At 43.9% G+C, this 22,453-nt stretch overlaps 1 protein-coding gene across 1 annotated transcript; it reads right to left on the reverse strand.

The window, feature by feature from the left end:
* Positions 1 to 498: 498 nt before the first annotated feature.
* On the reverse strand, positions 499 to 19,775 carry HAS2 (hyaluronan synthase 2). Its single transcript, XM_059482484.1, has 5 exons — positions 19,708 to 19,775; positions 19,230 to 19,303; positions 10,012 to 10,638; positions 5,433 to 5,534; positions 499 to 3,441 (listed from the first exon to the last, which is right to left on the reverse strand). Exons 3-5 carry the CDS (start codon positions 10,636 to 10,638, stop codon positions 2,509 to 2,511), a joined length of 1,662 nt encoding a protein of 553 aa, XP_059338467.1. The 5' UTR covers positions 19,230 to 19,303; positions 19,708 to 19,775; the 3' UTR covers positions 499 to 2,508.
* Between the last annotated feature and the right edge of the window lie 2,678 nt (positions 19,776 to 22,453).

Consider the following 22,453-nt stretch of genomic DNA (forward strand, 5'->3'; position numbering starts at 1 on the left):
GGGGAAGGCCATGGGCCTGTCCTCCTCTGCTTCCCAAGCTGTGGAGGGTGATAATTTCCAGTGGACAGGAGGGCAGGAAAATATCAGCTCCTATGTAATGTTCTAAAGTACTTTGGCCATAAACTTCAAAGTGCTTCCCAAAAGAAAGCTGGACTGCTATTCCTGTTTTGTAAATCAAGAGGCTGAGGAAAAAGGGAAGGAAGTGTTCTGACTGAATTGATCCAGCAGCTGCTGGCACAGACTCTGAGTGCTGCCTATGCCCTGTGCTGCCTCTCAGAGCAGGTCCCAGCCCCTGCCACCTCAGGCACACACTGCACTCCACAGGTGCTCCTCGGCAAACTCCCTCTTGGAAATCAGGCTGGTGACATTAGAAATACAGCCTTCAAACTGTGCAGATTTATGGCTCCAAAGTAAAAGTGCTGGTGAGAAATACCATGAATTAGTCATAATCTTATCAAAAATATTTTATTTATGAAAGTAACAATTATACTATACAACCTATATTGGAAATACATTGAATAATTGCTAGAATAAATACAGGCAATTAATTCAATCTTTTTATAGAATGAGAAGATTTATTTGACATTTGAATGTTAACCCAAGCTTTAATTTACATCATAAATAGTTAAAAGGCATAGTCAAGTTTTTTTGATTTTTACTGTTTCTCTTGCTTTTTTTTAATACTGTTCTATTTTGTAATCAACATGAATCAACTCTCCAATCATTAACATAACATTAGTATGACTTTCAAGCAATCATGTACCTCAAGATAATCAGACAACAAGGTAGTGTGTGTGCAGTTCATTCTACAGCAGAATCTATTCATGTCTGCATAAAAAAGAGAAGCTGAAAATGCTTCTAAGTTCTTTAAGCATCATATGCCGATTTCTGCTTTACCACAGTGCTTTTAATACCAGAATCTAAGAAGGGCAGCTGGTCTTTCTGTTGCTCATAAAGTATATTAGGGCTCAATGCCACATTCCTTTGGCTGGTGAAGGACTGCAGAATTTAGTCCTGAATATTATTTCTCAAAACTATTGTCCAAAATAAATGTCCAGGACTGATTATTAGGCACCAAGGAAGTGATGCATTTGCTAAGGCTTGATGTTTTCTGATAAAAAAATTGGCTTCTTTTCTGGTAGATATGCTGTAGTCAAAAACAAATTATTGGGCTCAGTACTGGGGTCTGTATTACACTGGATGTCAGAGAAAGGGATGTGTTTATTTTCTGTAAACTGTATGAAGGACTCTGCAGAAGTTTCATAGTACAACACACACATTTTGAAAATGTTGATAAGTTCTTCCTTCCCTGTTTTTTTTTTTTTTTTAATAAAAACCTGAACTCTTTGCTTGGTAGTAGTAGATTATGGACAGCTAGGACCATCAGTGAATTCAATAGCAGTTTCATGTGCCCAAGATTTTTCCAAGTCAGAAGTTTTTGACTGCTCAGGTCCCATATAAAATCAGTGGGATGCTTTCCATAGCAATGTCTTTTGCAGTGGCATGGAGGCCTGCCTTGCTTTACGGTTTATTCTGCATGCCAGGGATATTAAGTTCTCAGCGGAGAAGCAAATTTCCCTTTTAAAATGTTATCAAAACAAAAACCCCAAATTGCACATATCTACCCCTTTGGCCTTTTTTTTTTATGCACAAATGTGTTTGTATGCAAAACCTGAAAATTTCACGCCTTTCCTAATAAATGTCTTAAAAGAGCACATTTAAATGCTTTTTCACAGAAACAACCATTCATTAGTTGCAAAAATGCAGAGAGACTTTTTATTCTTTCTGTTGTGAACAATACCATTTCAGCAGAAATTTGGGAGGAGAATGTATGATTTTTTTTGTCCCCAAATATATTAAAAAATGCTAAAGAACAAAATGTTGGGGAGGCAGCTTTTTTTGGCAGATAGTAAAATATAAAATATGTGATTTAAAAAAAAAGTTGGCTTAAAAATACACACACACAAATAATACAATAATATAAAAATACAGCTCAGCCAATGGCCTCTTAAAATTTACCTTTGGCATTACATTTGGCAGCCTAAAACAAAAGACCCTTCCTATAAACAGAACTATAAAAAAAGAGAAGTTCATAAATTAGGTTGCAAGGGGTTGTACAGTCCTTTTCTTGATTCTCCAAACTCCCTTTCTTTCCGTCCACACACATAAGCATGACCAGTGAGGTATATAGAACGTAACACTGTCAGGCATATGCACAATAAAAAAAGTGCATAAACACAGAAGTTCTCCCCTTTTCTTGTGAACAGGTCGTAACTGTGTGGTTTGCGTCCTTCCCCCCTTTGGAAACAAAACCCCCTTTTTTTTTTCTTATTTTTTTCTTTTTTTTTCTTTCCTTACTTTGGCAGGATGAAAAGGAACCCAGAGGAATATAAGTGTCCTATTCCCAGCAGCAGTGATCCATTTCCCTTGGCAACATATGTCTGATGCCACAGATACTACAAGGTCATTGGGTTGCTTTACAACTCTGGGTAACTTCCCACGGAAACATCATACGTCTAGCACCATGTCGTAGTGTTGTTGCTCTTTCTTCCGCCTGCCACATTTGTTGATAAGAACCATGTACAAAGTCAAAAGCAAAACCCAGTAACATGCATAGAGTATTGTGCCAATGATGAGAACTGTCTGTTTTGACTCAGAAAATGGCTTTTTTGATTCCTTGTAAATAGTGAAAATTACGCCACCTAGGAGGATTGTAAACCAAATGGAGACTGGAATGAGTCCTATAAAATTAACTACAATGGTTTTCCTTCCTGACGTGCCCCACCCTGCTTTGTTTATCGTGGCAATCGCAAACATCTTTGCTGGCAGTAAACTTGACATGTACAACACTGAGTAGAGTGACATGAAAACCATCACAATGTTGCCCCTAAGGAAGCTGGCAAAGGAAGACTTTATCAGGCCAACTAACTGAACTGTCAACAGGAAGAGAAGAATGTTCCAGATTTTTCCCCTGTAGAAGAGCTGAATGACTGTGGCAATAAGGAAGAAAGGAAAGAATCCAGTGATTACAGCTTCATAGGTCATCCACAAATGGTGCTTGTGGAACCACATGGCATTATAAAGCCACTCTCTAAAGTAGGATTTACTCCAGCGGGTCTGCTGATTCAGCCACCTGAGATACTCTATCGGTGTTTCCGTAAGGCACTTGGATCTAGCTGTGTATTTTGTTGCATAGCCCAGACTTAGCACTCTGTTAGTTAGATGCCTGTCATCTCCAAAGCTGCACTGGGAGCCCATAAACTCTTGATTATACCAATCTTCCACAAATTCATGGAGTAAAGAGTTTCTGTACATTCCCAGAGGTCCGCTGATGCACTGCACACAGCCAAAGTAGGACTGACAGGCTCTTTCGATGTTAAACGCCATCCAGTATCTCACGCTGCTCAGAAAGGAGATCCAGGAATCATATTTGTTCAAAATCTGCAAAATAAAAAAAAGTTTTCCTTTTAGATGAGCTCTTAAAACAGAAAACATGCACATTGGATCATTAAGGAGTTTTCTGAGATTGGAGCACCATTAGATGAATTGTGATAGGAACCTCACTCCTGTGTTCAACTCATGGCAAACCCAGGAGCTACACAAACATTTCAGCCAGGACATTGACAGGAAGGGTGAGATGAAACCTTCAAATGTCTGTTTCACCAAGAGGTTCTTTTTTTCCTTGCAACTTTTCCTATTCTCCACAATGAAATTTCCTTACTTTCTGTCTCATTTTTCCTTCCCTTTTGCCCCCAATTAGACCTTCCGGATTTAGAATTTACCAAGAAGAGCTGGTGAGTTCATGGCCTCCTGCTGCTTTCTTGCCCATACACATCTTTGGGGCTCACAGGACTCCTTCCAGTCCTCCCAAAACTATGCTGGAACATAAGAAAAGCAGAGCCCATGGTCTATGGTGTCTGCCCTACATTTTTGGTATCACAAGTCTGGCCTTAAAGGTTTAACCTTGAACTGTATCCCCATGTCTAGCATTCCTTGGAGGAGCAACCTGTCCTGTCTCTGCAGTACCAGCCTGTTACCTTGTCCTAAGCCATATGGTGATACTCCAGCAGAGCCTTCCTCAGGCCCACACAGATGTCTCAGTCTTTCTCTTCTGCACAGCCCAGCTGCACATCCAACCTGAACACTCAGCACATGCATGAGCGCAAGTAGATGTGCAAGTGTGTGGCTTCACATCCAAGTTCTCAACATGCACCTTGTGCCAGAGGATGTGACAAGGAAGTGTGTGGATCTTTGGCCTTCTACAACTATAAAACATTGCCCTGCAACTAGAAAAATAGTCTTTTGCTCTGATGGTCCTAATTTCTGTCAGTTTTAATTCCAGAACATATTAGAAGCAGAAGGGCTTGCTGGGAGTATGCTGGAAAATGAACTGGGGGAAAAAAAAGCCCAAAGCCTTCATTCTGTCACCTTTCCTCAAAGAGGGCACACATCCTTCCCAATGCAGATGCTTATGAACCCTCACTGCCACAGCTGAACCTGTCCTGCCTCCCTTCACTTGTACTCACACATGCCTGGAATTTCACATGCATGGGCTGTGTAGCCTGGTTTGTGGTCAGTCTAGAGCTCCAAAGCTATTCAGGTTTCTGTGGGAATCCTAATTTCTGCAGTTATGAGCCACATGCCTGAAATACTTCTGACTACTTGGGCGTTCATTAGCAAGTTCTTGCTCATTTACATAGCTCTTTCTCCTCTGTCTCACATAAAAAGTCCAACTGAGTACAGGGGATTGATCTTAAGGCTAACAGAAATATTCATACACACTTCTCTTTACAAATTGCAGCAGAAGGAGTTGTTTCAAAAGGCACCACCAGCCTTTTGCTGTAGCAATCAGCAAAACTCAGTAATGCTGAAAATCCTAACACACATGGAGCTGGTCTGACTTGGAAGTTTTTATTGCCCTGCTTGACAGAGATGGGAGACCCAGTAACACACAGAGTGCACACTGCAGAGCGTTTCTAAGTTATTTTTTCTTTCTAACAATCTTGGCTGCCAGTAGTAATATAATTGAAGTGCTTGAGGTTGCTGGACATGGCTATGGGACACCTGTTCTCAATTTCCTGCCCCCCTATAGCTTTTCTTTGGTACCTTGAGCAAGCAGCTATACTGAGAGACTCTAAGATGCCACAACAATCCTGACAATGCCAGTGCCCCCCTTTTCACATATTGGGGCAGAATATTATTTTTTTTGCTTGCTATGGATGTTAAAACCATACAGTGCTCACATCCAAGAAGAGTTTCCAATCAATGGACAAAAAGGTTAAGGTATGAAAAGAGCATCTATAATGGCATATTATATATGCATATAATACATACACATATATTATATTTAATGCTATTTCAGGCAGAGGAATCTATTGCAATGCAAATAGTTGCTGAAACACCTCTGTTAATCTGAAAATTGTTGTAGTCACCTGCACATCACCTCCAACTCCTCCAACCATTGGATCTTCTTCTAAAACTTTTACCATCTCCACTGATGAGGCTGGATCAAGCATTGTATCTGAATCACAGACCTACAAGTAAGAAAAAACAAGAACAAAATGGGTTAAGGAGTTCACTACAGAAGAAAATAAAAATCATGCAAGTGATTATAATGACTCTAAATGCATATTCTCCTGAATGCAATTAAATCTGACTTTGAAGTCTGCACTGATATTTCTGCTAAAGGTCACTTGTACCAGGCAGCAAGGCATAGTGCTGCACAAAACACAGAGCTTGTTAATGCTGTGCACACAAACAATCCTCTGTATCAGCTCCATTTGTTTTACTGGCACACTGGACTGACTTCTTCGAGTAAGATATGGGGCACTGCAGAATAAGATGGTGTTTGTGGGTGTGCAGCAGATTCCTGTTCTACTCTGACATAGAATTTCTCTGCATCAGCTGCACAGTTGGAACACCCTGGTCAAATGTTTCCTACTGCCATATGAGGGAAAGAGCGAGGAGTTAAATCCCAGGCACTTGTTATTAAAAAGAAAAAAAACCAAGTAGGAGTCTGGGAAGAAACCTAATCGTTCTTTCACTCACAGAAGGGTTTAGCAATTAATGTAAAATATGTATCTTATATTTCAGAAAAAACTCATTTTAATTTTAGATGCATGATGTATTACTACTAGTGCAGGGATTTGACATTTGATGTAGAGAAATTATTTGCTATTTTTCTCTGGCATTTTTTTAAAAAGATATGTAAGGCCAGAAGGCGTGAGTCCCGAAGTCCAGTACTCCAAAAGACCAAGGCAGAAGTAAATGACACACAAGACATTTCAGCTACACAAACACTCCTAGTCAACTAAACACTGTGTACATTAGGAAATTGGCTTTCCCCTGGAGAGTAGGAGGAGGGCTCAGACAGGCTGGCTGGTCTGTGAGACAGCTGGCATTGCTTTCGTTTGCTCTGAGGAGAATGACTCGGCTGCAGCCTGTTTAAAACAAGAGGGTGTCTCCTTGTTGTATTGCTGCAGCTGAAAGAACTGGCCACATCGTGTGTGAACTCATTTCACAGACACCCAGGAACTGGAGCAGAGACTGTCCCAGAAACCCCAGAAACACCCCTCTGACTGACTGAATCCCACCCTAAAAATTCTCATACTGCCTCCAGTTTGTCCCCACATTGCATTCCTGTGACTTCAGACAGGGTCAGTAGGAGCAAGTCAGTGGCTCTGCCTAAACAGCATATCAAAACAGATTCTGCTGAGGCTTTGTAATGGGTATCCGACTTTTGGTGTCTTTTCATGCAAACTTTCAATTCAACCTAAGCCCTGTCACTCCAGGGGAGAGGTAAGCTTTACAGCTGCTCTATGAAGGGGGAGAGCACTGGGGCTTTGCTGTGGACCAGACTCAAGAGGAGAGGTTACCCAGGATAGTTGGACTGCATAGTTTGGGATGAGCTGGGACTCTGCCAACATGCTCCCCTCCATGCCCACTCAGAGGGGGCCAAGAGGAGAAAGGTGATGAAAGCTCTCATATCTCTGTCAGGATAAGAGCCACAAGCCTCTCCAGCTTCCGCTAACTTGATGCATCCATCCACAGCATCTTTGTATCCTGGCCAAGGCCTGACTCCAGCTTTAGTGGAAAGCTGTCATCAGTGGCAGCACTGGGTGATAGAAAGGGAGCAAAACAATGAGGGAAAACAATGTCTATACTTTTACTTGGGTTTTCCTGGACAAACCTGTTGCAAAGTGCTTTGCACAGGGAATCTAGTTTGCTGAATCCCCAGGGTGCTCAGGCAGTGACAGGCATGTCATTTCTAGTGACCATGAGTGGTGGGCTGGGATCAGCTGCCTCCCAGCCCCTCTGCTTTCCCTCCAGCACCTGCCACTTGAGCAGCTCCCACCCCATTAGATGTGTTTACCTGTGGCAGAAAGGCCTGCCCATGAGCCACATCACTAATATATTAGGGATGAGGAATCCTGAAAACACTGGATTTTTTTAACAAAACACCATCACATGTCCTGGGCATGCTAGCACAGTGGGTATGTCTGGGTTTCTGGGAAAAATCTAATAAGCCATCATTTTCCATCTGGATGAGGTTTTTGCAGGTGAACAGAGGACACACCAGAGAAACACAGACACTTAGAAGCCCAAAAAAACACTGACACCTGCCTAGCCAGGGTGTGCCCAGGACAGCCCTGAGAGACAATTTCCACATAAGGGCTGAGTGACCCAAACATCACTGCTTTGGGTCACAGAGTCACATGAAAGGGACAATTGACCTTAAGGGAGCTGGTTTTTAACTTGCTGTAGGCAGTGACAGTTTATCCCAGCTGCTCTGAGTTCAGACTGCACTACACTGTCCACACAGGCACGTCCATCAAGCCAAGATGAATTGCACCCTGGTTACCTCACAACTCTGCATTGATAATACCTGCCAGATTAACTCCTCCACCTGATTACCTGCACACTCATAAACTCTTCTAGGATGGAAACAAGCCTTCAGAGCAGTTTGCAGTACTTAATGAGACACCACTACTGAGTAACAGCCCGTTATCTGCACTGGTCTGACTGTTTATGATTGCCTGTTCATAATTCCAGGGTGTCTTCTAAGAACTGTAAGGCTTACAATTTTGAGGGTGGGCAGTGGTGCTGACTGGCCACTTTAAAAAGTGCTTAATCATTGTTGCAGACTGCTTAGCCCTTGAAATATAGGGCTTGTTTAAAGTAATTTACCCTGGGTCTCCCCAAAGGACCATTTGAAATATCTCAACCTTTATTTATTCTTAAAACAGAGCCACATTTTAGTTCCTTTTTTTTTATGACTCTGCAATAGCCAGGGCCACCAAGGGGCTGCATTTCTACTACAGATGTGACTGTAGATGTGACTGTGGCATCAGTCACTAATGCATACTGTGCTCACAGCACCACTACAGTCTGACAAATTCATTAAACCTTCTGAGCCAGGTCTGGAGTGTTAACTGAACAAAAATATCTCTTCTCTTTTCTGAATTTATGCTATGACTATTGAAATAGAAACATTTTTTCCAGGTTCCCTGAAAAATACAAGAGCTGAACTGAGGGAGGAAACTTGCAATGAATCTGCTTTCTCTCTGCCTTCTTTCTCTGCAATCCAGTATGTCTGTGTGTTTATAAACCCATGCTAATAAAGAAAAATCAGCATTTTTATCCCATCATAGTTCCTCACAGCACAAAACCAAAGTGCAGACAATGGAGAGCTTAAGCCCATTGTTTTGAAAGAATAAATCAGTTTCAGTTTGGGAAGTGGCGGAGGATGGGTTTTAAATCTTGGCTTTACTTTCCTAGCTCCAATAACAGAGCAGTTCCTGGCACTCTTCACTTTCTGCCCCTCCTGTGCACTGAAGACTCGCTGCTCTCAGCCCAGCTCCTGGCAGCCCCTCCAGGTCCCTGGGACACTGCACGTGGATGCTGTGCTGTGCAGAGCATGCACACACCCACACAAGGCTGGGCACAGGCCCCAGAAACACACATGGCTCAGCCATGCAGCTGCCCTGAGCCAGCAGAGAGCACCTCACAGGGAGCTGCTGCTCCACTGCAGGAGACTGCTGGATGCCCTGACTGTGGGAGAAGCTTGGAAGAACTGAGGGTGGTTCTTTTGGAAAATCATCTCCTATTCAGTGGGATTAGTCAAATGAGCCTTCTTGGCCTAGAATTCTAAGGAAAGGTCCTCAGTGTCCAGCCAGAGTATCTGATCCCACCCGCCTTCCTCCACACATGACCCTTTCCCCTTCCCACAGTCAGCAGGGACGTTTGCAGGAGCAAGGAATCCATGTAAGTAAGGCAAAAACATAGACAATCTTTCAGGGGATCCAAGGCAGCTGGAAAGAAATGTGCCTCTGCTGCTTTGGAAACAGGGAGAGAGGACCCAGCCTAATTCATTTTTAAGTGAGTAGTGTGTCATAAGGGCCTTAAAGGCCAAGTTGCAGTGAGTGAGGTAATGCAGCTGTAAGTGATGAAGCAAAAGCTCCTTCAGGCTTTAGCTGAAGAAATTTTCTTTCAAATCTACACATTGACCCTTTTATTGAATGCTCCACATGGCCTTCAAAGCCTTTAAAATATATCCCCATCTTTTTTACAGCTTCACCACTTCTCCAAGATATTCCCTAGAGAGACCAAATACCTGTCTGTCTGCTTGTAAATGGGGCCACTGACAAACTCACAAAATAAAGCCTCACCCGAGACCTTCACCCACAGGAGCAGAGATGGGGCTTTCAGGAGGTCATTGGCTTTGTCTGAAGCAAAGCCATTTGAATGAGGGCACAGTACTGAAGGCAGGGGAAGGATTTCAGATTTCTCCAGTAGCTGGTACACAAATTTAAAACAGTCACAGATAGACTGGCCATTTTAAAAGGTAGCAAAATACCCTTTTAACGGTCAAGCTGTTTCCAAACAGACTGAAAGGAGCACTGTGTTCATCAGGGACTAGGATGGCCTCTAACATGCTGCACAAAATATACAAAAGCTGCTTTCTTTCCAAGTGTGTTTGAATTGGCACTGACCTGGTGCTCTAATACCTACCTGTACATAATCCACACTTCTCCCCAGTGCTTTGAATGCTGTGTACATTACTTCTCTTTTTCCACCCCATTTCTGCATGATGCAAACACTTTTGTTGGACAGGACCAGCTGAGATACGTGTTGCATGCTCTCTCTGTGAGACTCCTCTGTCTCACCAGGACCTTTGTCGTGGAAATTATTACTCCAGATATAAGTGGCACAACTGTCCCTACCCATGATTTCAGTGAAAATGTCCATCATGTAAACGTCGTCTTCTGAGTTCCCATCAATGACCATAACAACTTTAATTCCAGGGTAGGTCAATCTTTTTACAGAAAGTAAACATTTTCTTAAGTAGTCAGGATCTTCTTGATAGGCAGCAATACAAAGGGCAACTGTTTTGTTCAGTTTGATTGGAGTCTCTAGCGACCGTTTCATTTTCCTGTGCTCTAGGTAGGCAAACAGGCTTTGGATGATGAGATGTGATGCCAGGATAGCACCATAGAGTCCAAAGGAGAAGTAGTAGTTGTCTGTTTGGATGAACTGGTAGCCCACAATGTAAGCAGCGGTGATTCCCAGCAGGAGGGACACCCCGAAGAGTGTGGTTCCAAGTATTCTCAGGATGCATATAAACCTCTCACAATACATCTGCAAAGAAGCAGGGAAACCATTAGCAGAGCCACCACTTGCTGATATACGACATCATAAGGGGTGCACGTGGCTGCAACACAGATCTCAGCATCAACAAATACGCCCTGAGCTTCTAGCTCACAGACTCACTGCATTCCCTTGCCCAACTGAACATCTCTTTGCAGGACTTCCCCCATGTAAAGTGCAATCCAAACAGACTTAATGTAGCAGAGATTATTTCTGCTACTCACAGTGCTCTCACAGAAGGTGCTATTTGTGCAGGATCTTATTTTGGCAGCCTGGGCTGGTTGGATAAGACTCTCTTGTCATATTATCCTGAGGAGGTTGGAGAAGGGGCTTTTGGGCCACCACTCAATTTGTATGGTCACAGGGGACTGGAACAGCTGAATGTCTGGGCAGCCCCTCCTCATCCCCCATCCATGTCACGACTGTATCCCACCCTGAATTGTTTCTGTCGCTTAGTTATGTTTGCAAAAATATTGGAAAGACATTCTTAAAACAGATGCCTGAATGTATTTATAATTTTTTAAACAGATGTCTGACTATATATATAATTTATATTTATATAATCAGACATGTGCTTTAAAAGGCCTTCTCAATACCATTACAAAAATGCATTATTCATATACTTGTGTACATAGATACATGCACATGTAAGCATGAGTGTATAGGGGCTAAAGCTTAACTGAGATTAAGTCTGTGGAAAAAATATGCATAAATTTAACAGAGCCAACACTCCACCCTGGACTCGGAAATTCTCTAGGACATCAGCTGATTCTGATCACTTCTACATATTTAGCTTACCTGGCTGTTTCTAACCTAAACTCTGGGCTATGGAGCAACTGGCTGGCACGGAGGGTGCTCTGGTATTCTTGAAACAAATAAACAGTATGGGCAGGCAGGCAGGTTGACTCTATTGGTACCTAAATACCTTTTCTGACAATCACATTACCCATTTTATGCAACGGCTTTCTCAGAATTGTAAGAAGTTAATGACAATATTTTCTGTCAAGAGATGCATTTCATGTGAAGGACATAAAACAGGTGATGTCTGTTTAAGGCTAATCCAGCAAGTGTGTTGCAAGTCAATAAAACTCATGCTTGAATATTTTGCTGAATTAGGTCCTCTCAGAGTAAGAGATTTAATATCTGTGTTTTCTTGCTATTATTCATATTTTCCCTGCTGTTATCATCTCACTCATCTGCTGCTCATGTTTGTTTCACCATCTGTTGGCCAAAGTTGAAGCTGGAACAGGACTTCCTTACATCATATATGTTTTTAACTCTTCCTTGAAAAATGACTACCAAGACACAGCAGCATAGCTGTCATCAGCTATATATATGTCTGAAAAGCTACAGGCTTGGAACAAAAAAGTCAACACAGAATCACTTACAACATAAAAATAAACTAGCCAAGCATGAAGTTTGAGGTTACAAAGACTTTGTCTTTTTCCATTGGCTACTTAGGGTCTTAAATTTCAAGACAGGAGGAAGCCTCCTAAATGTATATTTGGAGGCACTGTTAAAGAAATCAGACCCTGGCTCTAGGACTTCCTTGAATACTTAAGGCTGGGTTCTGACAGGTGTTGTAATCATCCACCAGCAAAAGGGACCCTCCCTGTTCTGGCTGTCTGAAAACCTTTCACAGCAGGGGTCATAAGGATGCCTAATAAAAGACAGCTTATGCCTACCACCACTATAGGTGAATTGAAACTCAGTGCCCAAAATAGACTTGCTTTAGAAAACAGATTAAGTAATGGATCCCCTCTAGATTACCTCAAAGTAAAACAGTCCATGTGTTTACTAATCTCTCAAGCATGCAAAATGTTACAAACATCAAGGTAAATGTCTCATTAATGGTGCACTTGTACTCTGCTTTCCCATTTGGGGTCCTAAAGTCTGCTTACATGAAGAATTATATGGCTGAAATAAATAGGATATACATTAAGATCTGGAGTGGCTACATTTGAATGACCATATATTGTAGCAGACATCTTTTACATTAATTTGCTATTGTTTTGCTCTACCTATGAAGTCCTTCTGCACAAAATGAAAACAAACAAACAAAAACAAATTCTCTGACTTTATCATTACAGCACAGATCCTCTTCACTGCAAAAATCCAGTCTTTTAAGATCAAGAAATTATTTTCTGGTGTTAATAAAAGAACATTTCTTTTTCCTTTTCTCTGTCAACCTTACGAAAATAATAAGTGTTTTGATCTAAATTCATGGCTTTCATCAAAGAAATTTTCCCCTTTGTATGTGCAATTGAGGGTTTTATGTATAGTCTTTTAAATGACTGAATCTCAGGGGAACGGGAAAAGTTGCTCAATAGTCTCAAGATTTAACACGAGGCATTGATAGCTTGCCCAGCAGAAATGATCTTTATCAAATTTAACATGCCCAAACAATAGCAAAGAAGCCAAAAATCTCCACCCATCTCCAAGAATTAAGCTAAGAAGTTAAAAAGGAAATGATGCTTGTACAAGTCTGGGACCAAAAATGAACTGCTGAATCAAATATTGATACTGTGGCTAGGCAGCAGCTGCTTCAGAGACTTTCAGATCAGACAGTGCTGTTGTGAGTATCTAGCCTGGCCTGACACAGTGAAATATAATAATTCTATCCTGCAATTTGGGCACCTAAATCCCTTACAGGCACCCTCACCTAACCCCATGGAGTTGAACCCAGTATGAGTTTTACACAGCCTCCAGCAAGCAGACCCAAGGTTTGCATGCACAAGGCGAGCGTATGTAAAGAGCCTTCACAGTCTACCACTGAGCAATTTGTTGTTGTGATGTTTCAGCTCTTTCCTTTCAGGAATGAGCTGAGCAGTGCTCACCAGCCCATCTTGTAGAACTGCAATGTGAAAGCCATATGTTAAATCCTGATGCTGTGCAGGCTGCTGCTGATTCAGTCGCACATTTTGATTCACAAAGCAGTGCCAAGTATATGCATGCCTTGTAGTGATTGTACAGTAGCAGGCAAGGAGAGCCTTTCTTTGGAGGCTGCTATGGAAAAGCATGACCAAGAAATGAACCCTTGCATGTACTCGACATCGGAGTCCACCTGGTGAACCGTTTGGCATTGTGTCTCTTGGCATCCTGATAAAGCCAAATATATATACAAGAAGAATATATTCCCCTCTGTGATGAAGGGGAATTTTCATTGTTATGAACAACTGGCATAACTAAAATTGTAGTATTCTAACAATGCTTTCATGAAAAAATCAGGTTAACAAATGACTGATACACAGTACATCTAATGATTGGGGTATTGACTGTAGCACTAGAGATCACACTCCTTTCTCACACTGAATAAGGCCTTAGATCTCAAATTAGAAGAACATAGCAAAATATGCTTCAGTTTTCTCTATTCTGATAAATATTTAGACTAGTGTTTACTGTAGTTATGGTACCTAGATCTAAATTTTAAGATCTAAGTTTAAGATGTAAGATCTAGACCCTTGACTGAAAGTCAGCAGGTTCTTATGTTTTGTTTTGAACTGGGTCTTTACTCAGCAAAGAACACTGGTGACTTCCATGGTAAAGTACCAATTTTTCTTCCTCCAAAATCCTGTGGCAAAGTTCTTCCATGTGGCTATTAATCAGCTTTCATGCATCTCTGAGAGTAACAGGGCCTGAAGATAATTTATCCCTTTATGAAGTCAGGAGGCAAAGAGACAGAAAAAGCTTATTTTGTTACTAATACTGAATAGGGGCAAATAGATATCCAGAAAACCAATGTGCACTGGTGCCAGAAGACATCAATATTATCTGCAGCCTGTTCAATTCTGCACCCTCTGTTGTGGGATACATCTCACTACATCATCTCTCTCAGAAATCCCCTTTCATACAACACTCAAACATTGGCACATAGTATTTCTGGGTAGCTTTTCCTCAGAAGATTAAAAAGCAAGAGAGGGAGACAGAAAGTTTGCACCTAATATGATTGAATGATTTGGAAGGTTGACAGAATTATCACTTAGTAATTCCAAACATCTGAAGACATTTAGAAAAACCCTAACCATAAGTTGCAAAAGCCAATATGTACCCAGGAGGCAGTAATAAAGGTTTGATCACAAATGTGCTCATTGTGTCCCTGTACTGGGCCTGGCTGAGCTGGATTTTTTCCCCATAGCCCTCCAAGTGCTCTGCTTTGTGCTGGTGGGTGGGAAGGTGTTGCTAATGCAGCAGTGTTTTGGCTACTGCTGAGCAGTGCTCCCAGCATCCAGGATGTGTCTCCAACTTTTTCTCCCACACCAATATGCTATGGGTGGGCCAGGTCCTGGGAGGGAACATAACCAGGACAGCAGATCCAAACTGACCAAAGGGATATTCCATACCATGTGACATCTCAGATAAAAAAGCTGAAAGGAGGAGGGGGAAGCATTTGTTATGATATTTGTTTTTCAGTACTGAAGCCCCACTTCCTGGGAAGTGACTGAACATCATCTGCTGATAAGTAGAAGATAAATCTTTTGGTTTTGTTTGTGTCATGCACAGCCTTTGCTTTATCAAGTTGCCTTTATCTCAACACACCTGGAGTTTTGCCCTCTTTTTTTCTGCCCCTACATCCTGCTGAGGAGGACAGTGATAGAGCAGTTGGGAGGGCACCATGCAGCAGGCCAGGGTCAACCCACCACAGTCCCCTTCACTTTTAAAGGTTACAAAGAGCTGTGGCTTTCTCTACACATCGAGGGTTGTGGTCACATCAGCAAATAGTGCAATACCACACCAACAGATCTGCAAAGAGGAACACCTGGTGCTGAGGACCTAACTCCACCCTCCATACATTTCTGTGCTTTACTCTGAACTAAGTATAGTCAGACCCAACGGAATAAAAACCTGATAAGTGTCTTCCAGAGGTAGACCTTGCAATTAGTTTCATTCAAGAGGAATCCAATTTGGGTGTCCAGTTACTGCTATGCAATACAAACTCAAGCAATTTTGTTGAAGGAGGGACACTTGTAGCAGCAGCTTCTATAGCACCTTCTCATTGAAAACAAATTGATAAGACAAATCAACCTCACATGTGAGATCTGCAGATCAGATTTGTCTGGAACCTTTGTGGAAACCAGAAGTGCTGAGCACAGAAAACCTTTGAAAACATCTCATTTTTACATGCCTGTATGGAAGCTGCATTCTTAAATATCTATTCAGCCTTAGTGCTGAGGCTTTGAATTCAGCAAAGCATGTAAGTGTGTCATTAAAGATAAGTGTGCACTTAGGTATTTTGCTGAAGAGGGAAATCAGTGGATAATTTATCTTGCAGTTCCGTAGTAACTGCAAGATAATAAGGCATAAAAAAAATCTTTCTCTGAAAATATGCTATTTCTGAGACACTCAAGGTAAAAATGCAAGTATATTTTTGACAAATTTACTGTAGAGATTAACCTCCCTTATGAAGGTTGTTTGATATGTCAATGCTTAACCACTGCATTTCTTACATTAGGGAATCTAAGAGTGGATCAGGGCCTTGAAAATTTCAATTTCCTTCCAAGTATTGTCATTCACCTGTTGGGTAACCTTAAATAAGTGAATTCACCTTTCTCTGTCACAGCTTCCTCACCTGTAAAATGGGGATCATGATCATGCACAAAATTTTTGGAGGGCTCCATAAGGCTTAGGTTACTCTTTTTAATGCTATATGAGATCCACCTGTTCTCTCCTTCCATACAACTGGTTTTAGTCAAAAAACTCCAACAAAAACCAACACCCCCCTTGCTATTTTCCTTGCCTGTATTCCCCTGAAAGCATAGTCTGTGGGGATCTGTCTGTAACAAACATGCAAATCTAACTCAGCAGGAAGCCTGAGAGCAGTGAGGTGGGCACCATAAAAGCCAGCACACACAGCTTTAAGTGCATACCAAGGGCTGTTTTGCACACAACCAAAGGAAGAATGAAATCTTTATAATCCTTAACACCTACTTCCTTACTAATGAGAATGATAGCACTGGCTGCCACAGAGCTGCTGCTTCAATGACAGAGTGTGTCAGAGTGCACGTGTGGATCTGGGCCTGTATACACTCTCTGGGAGTACATGGTGTTTGAGGCTTACAATTTCTCAGACAATATTTAGACTCATTATTAGGCTTATTTTGTTGGTAAATCAAATCATATATCATTGGAGTACAAATGATTCCAGGTAGATATTAATCACAAGCATAAGACAGCCATCCAGACTCCCTCTTCTATTCTACAGCCTGAAGAGAGGAAAGTGAAAAGTTATGCTCCATCTGTACACCTTTATTACAACACAATTGCCATATCTGGAACTTTTGGTTATTTGTAACTTCCAGATTTTGTTATGCTGTGGATCTGGAAAGGGTTCACATAAAACTAAAGTTAACTCTGAGGTTAAATTAAAAGTAAAGAACAGGATTACTGATGATGGCAAACTCTATCTGTATGCACAGGCTTTGATCAGCAAATCAACAATCTCCTATTTGTTCAGTGTATGTTTCCCACCAAACTGCTCAAATTTAATCTCTTACAGGTTTAAATAACCAATGTGGAAAGAATTCTGTGGCTGCAGGTTGGATTTGACCCTCATGTACACAATAATACACTAGTTGTTAAGAAAGAAAACTTACAAAAAAATCTCCAGACAAATGCTCCAAAAAACGAAACAAGAAGTAAATCATACTTCTACTCAGTTATTTTGGATTGTGGGTAAACAAAAATCTAGTTTAGAAATGTTTTCTGGTTGCTGGTTAGAATACTTTGCTGCTCTATACACTAATCTTGAATAGCAAAAAAATGGAGCAAATACGCTTCCATGTCACAAATATGAAGACTTGAGTTTTTCCTAGTGAACTTGCCTGAAAAACTCCACTGAATCCAGTAGAGCAGCTCTTCCTACTGGGAAAACCTTGATCTGAGTTTTTCTATGCTTGGATACAGGGTAAGAAAGATTTATTACCCTTATCTAGTCCTCAGAATAACCCTCAAGGAACCCATATTACACACAATGTGAGCTTTCAAAGAAGTATATGGGTGCCAATGGAAAAATGATCCCAAAGGCAGAAGACTCAAGCAGAGCAAAACATGGAGAAGCAGCTGTGCCCTAAGAGATATGGGGTCACTGCCGCCCTGCAGAATCACAGAACCCTTGGGGTTAGAAGGGACCTGTGAAGATCGCGGAGTCCAACCCCCCTGGCCAGGTATGGTCACCTAGAGCAGGTGACCCAGGAACATGGCCAGGTGGGTTTGGAATGTCTCCAGAGAGGGACACTCCACGAGCTCCCTGGGCAGCCTGTTTGGTGCCCCGCCGTTCTCAACGTGAAGAAGTTATTCCTCCTGTTGAGGTGAAACTTTTGTGGTTTAGTTTAAGGCCATTGCTCCTCGTCCTGTCGCTGGGCACGACCGAAAAGAGTCTCGCACCGATCCTCTTGGCACCCGCCCTTGAGATATTTATATTCATTAATGAGATCCCCTCTCCGTCTTCTCTAGACTAAGACAACGCCCATCAGGAGTGTTGTACTACAAGGGGATCCTCTCGGGGCAAGGAAATGGGGTAAATTCCCTCCCAAGGGCCAATGCCCGCTTCTGCCAGCATCGCCATGGATGCTGCGTGGCGAGGCTCTGACCAGCAGGCTCTCTCTGTGTCCGAGACACGCACCGCGGCTCCCAGAGGAGCCGAGCGGGGCTGCCGGGGGCTGAGGGCTCTGCAGCGGCCAGAGGCGCCGGGCCCCGCGCTGGCCGCGGGCTGCACACGGAGCGGGGGAACCCCGGCCCGGCGCCGCGGCCGCGATCCAACGGGGCGGAGCGGCGTCGTCACCGGGCGGGGCCGGGGATCCCCGCGCGGCCGCGTCACGGGCCCCGCCCGCGGGAGCGACCGGGCCCGGCCGTGCTGGCGCTGCCATCGCCCCCCGCTGCCGCGGCCCCGGGGCGGCCCTCCCCCGGCCGGGGCGGGCCCGGCGCGGGGAGCTCCGGGCAGCCCCCGCCCCGCAGCCCTCGGCTCCCGGCCCTCCCGCGGGAAGCCGCCCTCCCTCCCTCCTTCCCTGCCCTCCCTCCCCGCGCTGCGGGGCGCCCGGGCGGCTCGGCGGCGCTGGCCGAGGCGGGCCGTCAGCCCCACACCCGCCGCCTCGCCTGCCTCCCCTCAGGGCCAGCCCTCCCTCCGCTGCCGGCGCGTCCCCGCCCGGCTCTGGATGCAAAGGCGAGGGGAGGGAAGCCGGATCGGGCTCTGAGCAGGTCTCGCCTTCCCCGCTGCGATCAGCGGAGCGGCTGCCCAGCCTGTGCTCGATTTTATTCTAATTTCAGCGGATTTATGAGGCGGTTGGTTTTTTTTTTTTTTGGCTTTTTGAGGTCGGGATTTTTTCCCCCCAGATCCTGAAGCTCAGCAATGTCTTAAACGGTCTTAAACGGATTACACGGAGGAGGGGTTGAAGCTGAAAACTTCATTCATCCTCACGGCGGTTCTATTCATTGCTGAAATAGGTGTAGCGTAGGAGCCGGTAAGATCCTCCCCCAGCCCCACTCGTATTTTGGGGATCTGTTCCAGCTTTCCTCCCTAGAATAGTGGGGATGGGAGGAGGGGGTCTTCTGCTCTTGAGCTGACAGAAGCATAATCATAAATCACCTACCTTGTTTGTCCTTCTGTCCTTTGGTCATAGAGGGGCTCCAGCCAACTGTGTGGTCTCACGTACCGTTGCTCCCGCTGAATAGTTTCCAAGTTTGAGGTAAAAGAACAAATCGCACTTTTCAGGGACTTAGTAAGACGCTCAGAAATAAAAAAATAATTAAAAATGAAAATAATAAAAAATCATGTAAGGCTATTCAGTCCTACTCATTTTCTCCCACGTGTTTTCACAATTATCGTGCATTTGTCTTTCTCTGCTTCAGTTTCTAGCTGAAAAGTTGTGGGATTTTTCCCCAAATAATAGCAATAATTTTAATAATAATAATTAAAAAAAGTTAGAAATAATAAATTAGGAGTTAGTTTCTCGTGGTCGAAGCTGAAGATCTTATTTCAAACCCGGCTAGCCAGGAGCCTGGAGAAGTTGCAAGGCAGTGTCTGAAAGTTTGAGAGATCAGCATCAGATAAAGTCTCTTTGGTGATACCTTGCTGCTGTCCGAGTAACTGTTTCAATGAGGTTTCTCAGCAGCAGCAGCAGCAGCAAACGGGTAATATTTTCCAGACGTCTTTTTCTTTCCTGCTGCTGCTTTTCTGCCTCTTCCACGTTATGGGGTCTTTTAACAAGGGAGACTTGACTTAATAGGCGGAGGATGGGAAGAAGGAGGGAACTCCTGTAAGGAGGAAAAAAAAAAAACCCAACCCTCCCAATTGCCATGATCTCAGCCAAGGACCAGTTCAGCGCCAGGAATTTAATTAGCCAAGTTGCAAATTTTTTCAGAGAAATACAATACACATATGTTGCCACCAACTGGTTTCCTCTTCGTGCCCCGCAGTTGGGGGAACCCCCACCTTCCCCACTCCCTACATCCTTGGGCTTGGGGTGTGGGATTCGTCCCTCCCACAGCCACTATTCGGCTGGGACAGTTTTTACTCCTGCTGGTTTTTATTAATAAAGGCATTGCGTCTATGAATGGATGAACTTCACAGCTTTATATCCTGCTTTACCCGTTCACTCTCGGGAAGATTTGTTGTAGTAAATACCCAAGGAAGCTCCCACTGATACTCATACCCATGCCTCTTGTGTTAAAACAAGCTGGGAAACGTGTTAGGCCATTTAAAAACTGTAAAATTGTGCCGTGGGCTTTGTTTTGGTGTTTTGGATTGGTATACTTTTGGTGTGGGGGTGATAAGTTATAAGTCAGAAGTGTTAATTCTGTCGAAGGTTCCCGGTTAGCCAGGGGCACCAGCAGCTCACAGCACGCCCCATTGCCGCTTGCCGGCCGCTCTCCCTCGCTCCCTGCGGCTCCGCTCTGCTCACAGGGCGGCTTTCCCGCTTTCAGCCGCCCTTCCCGGGCAGTGCCCCGGGCGCGGCGCTGGGTGGCGCTGTTGGGGCGGCGGAGCGGCGGGGCCGTGCCCCGGCCGGGACCCGCGGCGGCGGCGGCGGCGGCTTCCCCTGCCCCCGCGCTGAGTGCTCAGGGACCGCAGAGCTCGCCGCTCTGGGGCGTCCAGCCCACAAAGGGAACCGTACCCAGACACCGTTGGGAAATCCGGAGATGACTCTTGGCCGAGTTATCGCCCCTCGTTACCTTCTGCTGTGGGAGAACTCCGGAGCGCTCTGGGGGCTTCTCGTGTGCTGTAAATGGTTTAAAGCCGGTGGTTACCTCGGCTGGAAATTTTTTGAGTACCTACTTCGGAGAAGTGTTACATTTACAGGTGTGTTCAGTCACTGCCACGGGGGAGTGGCTTTAGGATGTGCATTGAAGCCGAGCTCCCTGAACCATCACTCTGTCTCAAATAACAAATCTGATGCTAGTTTAAGCCAGAGTTTTGTGGGCAGTTTTAACCTGGCATTGCCAGGGAAAGCTAGTCTTTCACCCTCCTCCTCACTGTCCCTTTTTTTAGGTCAGGAGAACTGTCCTAGGTTAGAAGTTTGTTTGGGGAGAGGGAGCAGTAATAAAGTAAGAAATAATTTGGGCTGATGAAGACAAAACAACTGCTTTGGCAACAATCTGGCTTTTGGTGGTTTACAGTGTCCTTTAAAGTACAGCACAACTTAACAAGCATAGACTCTATCGGGGCTTTCAGGTATTCCTTCCTCTCAGACCTTCCTCCCATGGCAGCTCCATTCCCATACAGGGGCAGAGGGCAGAAAGGTGTCAAGAGGGCTACTTGATCCCGTCTCCACAGGAGCCACCCTGATAGCCAAGGATCTGGTGTAAGCCAGGCTTATAACACTATCACAGAATCACAGAATGTTCAGGGCTGGAATGGACCTTAAAGATCATCCAGTCCCAGCCTGCCCTACCATGGGCAGGGACACCTACCACGAGACCAGGTTGCTCAGAGCCCCATCCAGCCTGGCTCTGAACACTGACAGGGTTGTGGCATCCACAATCTCCAGTGCCTCACCACCCTCACAGTGAAAAATTTCTTCCTAATATGTAACCTAAATTTCCCCTCTTTCAATTTGTACCCATTGCTCCCTGTCCTATCACTGCAGCTCCCAATGAATGATGAATGTCATTTAGGCAAGGGGCTATATCAGCAAGCTCTGCTACTGTTGTACACATAACCAAGTCCTTGATGTCTGTGTGAGTCCTAAGGTGTGATCACCTGGCATCAGACTTTCTCTGGCACTGTCAGAGGTGAGAGAGGATTAGCACAGGTGTCCCTAGTCCATCCATCCATGGCTACTCTCAACACTGTGCCTTGGGGAACTGGTGTTGCCTGCCTCGTTTGTGTTCCTTGGGCGCTTGGTGGCCTTGTCATGATTCAGGGATATGGATGTCCTGAACAGGGGACTTCATGTCTAGGATAATTTCTGAAATGAGGTTTCAGGGGGAGGATGGGTTTGTATGGTTTGGTTAATAACTAAATGTTGCAGATTAATTTTTTCAAGTGAACGTGACTCTGTTATAAATGAAATATCTTTTTTGTTTGCTTATTTGCTTGGAGGTTTTTGGGTTTTGGGAGGGTTTTTTTTTTGTTTTGTTTTGTTTTTGTGGGTTTTGTTGGGTTTTTTTATATTTCACCTTTTAATAGTTAGAATGCACATTACTCTGGAAGTACACAGTATCCCACTGGCTTAATCCCACGCTCCTTAGGTTTGAACAGGGATCAAGAGACAGCAGTTGAGGCACAAATCTTGGTGCAGCAATAAGCAGCACTTAAATCACACCAAAACTTTGATTTAGAAAATGACATAATGGGAATGGTGAGTCTGTCATGTCT

Source organism: Ammospiza nelsoni, chromosome 1, assembly GCF_027579445.1.
Source record: "Ammospiza nelsoni isolate bAmmNel1 chromosome 1, bAmmNel1.pri, whole genome shotgun sequence".
Classification (NCBI taxonomy): domain Eukaryota; kingdom Metazoa; phylum Chordata; class Aves; order Passeriformes; family Passerellidae; genus Ammospiza; species Ammospiza nelsoni.